The 2,102-nt window shown below is 64.0% G+C and overlaps 1 protein-coding gene across 1 annotated transcript in view; it reads right to left on the bottom strand.

Annotated features, from left to right (window-relative positions):
- PPP2R3B (protein phosphatase 2 regulatory subunit B''beta) overlaps positions 1 to 2,102 on the bottom strand; it is a 17,170-nt gene that overhangs the window by 4,387 nt on the left and 10,681 nt on the right. The window contains exons 2-6 of the mRNA XM_045290828.1: positions 1,792 to 1,895; positions 1,055 to 1,157; positions 701 to 775; positions 396 to 482; positions 47 to 203 (exon numbers count right to left, since the gene is read on the bottom strand). Of these exons, the coding sequence (XP_045146763.1) occupies positions 47 to 203; positions 396 to 482; positions 701 to 775; positions 1,055 to 1,157; positions 1,792 to 1,895 (526 nt within the window). The remainder of the gene's footprint in view (positions 1 to 46; positions 204 to 395; positions 483 to 700; positions 776 to 1,054; positions 1,158 to 1,791; positions 1,896 to 2,102) is intronic.

Raw genomic sequence — 2,102 nt, 5'->3', positions numbered from 1 at the left:
GGCGAGTGCGTCGGCGCTGGGGCAGCCCCGCCCCGCGGCCCCGCACCGTGGTCGTTGTGGCGGGCCAGGTCGTCGGCGTCGATGAGCAGATCGTGGTCCGTGTCGATCTCCCAGAACTTGCAGTAGATGACGTAGAAGTGCTCGTAAGAGAAGAACTCCGTCAGCTGGTTGATGTCCGCCTCCTCCTCCAGCAGGGAGACGTTCTGGGGGGAGGGACATGGCGTGAGCTGCACCAGGGCGCCGGGGCACAGCCCGGTGGGGTCTCACGTGGCACCGAGGGAGGAGCACAGCACGGGATCACTGGGCCCTGAGACCCCACGGTCGATGACCACGAAATCACGACACCCCCCACAGGTGTAGTGGCCTCCCAGAGAATGACCCCCCCAGGCGAGAACCTGCAGGAAGGTGCTTTTCCGCAGTTCCGTGCAGGTGATGCGCCCGGACCAGGACCGGTTCACCGTGTAGAAGATCCGCTGGATGACCTGGAGGGGGCCACCATGAGGGCCTGCACTCAGTGACCAGATCCAGGGCCAGGGCTGGGGGCGCCCGCGACACGGGGCCCATACAGTCCGGCCCCCGGAACTGGGAGAGGACCGTAGCCCTGGGTGCTCAAGGACCTTAAACGGCCAGGGATTCAGGGGGTCCCGCAGCCCCCCCAGATGAGACCTGAGAGCCCCGCAGGCTTTGGGGGGATACTCACAGTGGTGATGTACCGAGAGTGGAACTCACTGGCCTCCTTCAGGAAGGACAGGCCGGGGTGCGTGTTCACAATGTCCTGCTCGGGGAGGGGGGATAAGTCTGTCCAGCACAAGGGGCCTGTGTGACGCCAACACCAAACCCCGGGGTTCTGTGCCGAAGGGTCACTCCCACAGGCCGAGATGGCTGGACATGGGGACGTGGGAGAGACTGGACACTTGGGGGAATGGCCACAGGTCATGGAAGGGGAGGGTCCAAAGCACCCCAGGCTCTAGTGTCCAGTGTTCCCGGGGAGGGTATGGGGCACCGTGGCATCAGCGTCAGCAAGGTGTGCACGGTCCACCAGTGTTCAGCTCACCTGCAGGAGGGGGAGGAAGTCCTCCTGCACCAGGTGGTTGCTCCCGGGGCTCATGAGCAGGTGCACGAACTTGGCGGCGTCATCATGGCAGTTCTGGAGGACTCTGCAGGCAGAGGGGCGTGGCCTGACTGCGTGCATGTGCTCAGTCCTCAGGGGGGGCCCTGGCCCCACTCACTGTTGGCCGGGGGGGCGGGGGGTCCCTGGCCGTCCGGACAGGCCACAGGCACCTGCACGGATGGCCTGCTATCCTGGCTGTCAGCAGTGTTCCTGGTAGAGGGGCCTCCACATGAGAGAACCTGCCTGAGCCCGTCCACAGCTCCACTTGCTCACACACCTGAACAGTCTCACGTCCATGTTTGAGCGTCACCTGCTCACACATCTGCACACTCACGTCCATATGTCTAAGTGTCTACCTGCTCTCTCAACTGCAGTCTCCTGTCCATCTTTCTGAGCGTCCACCTGCTCACACACCTGCACAGTGGTCAATCGTCCACCCATCTGACCCCCACAGGCATGCAAGTCCAGTACACCCTCTGATCAAGTGCTGTCCACGTCACGTCCGAGCGTCCACACCATCACCTGGCCAGAACAGCAGTTGCCCACACGTCCCCCATCCTCAGTCGTTGGTGCACAGGTCATATGCGCAGAGCCCACCGCCTGAACACCCCATGTCTGTACATCTGAGGCCCCCACAGGAACTCCACCCCGCTCCGCCCCGCAGCCAGGGCAGGGCTCACTTCCTCCACATGGCGATGAACTTGTGCACGGAGACGGACCCCGTGCGCTCTCCCCCGGCGCCGTAAAACAGGGGGCCCTTCCAGTAGAGCGGGCAGCCGCAGGCCTGCAAGGGGGCAGAAAGGTGGTCTCTGAACCCCAGTGACGGCCGTCCTCCCCTTACAACTCCTGAGCCCTGGCCCCACGCAAAGGGGGCGCACCTGCTACTGCTCCTGCTGCAGCACAGCAGAGCCCAGCCGTCAGGCCACCTGGCTGCTGCGGGACGTTGCTTCTTCAACATCTAAAGTCCGCTTCATCCCTGCAGGCTGAGCAG

This window comes from Echinops telfairi, unplaced genomic scaffold, assembly GCF_000313985.2.
Source record: "Echinops telfairi isolate 266 unplaced genomic scaffold, ASM31398v2 ScPeMD7_58;HRSCAF=197, whole genome shotgun sequence".
NCBI lineage: Eukaryota > Metazoa > Chordata > Mammalia > Afrosoricida > Tenrecidae > Echinops > Echinops telfairi.
Note: the sequence above shows the minus strand (reverse complement) of the source record. Positions and strands in the feature narration are given on the sequence as shown.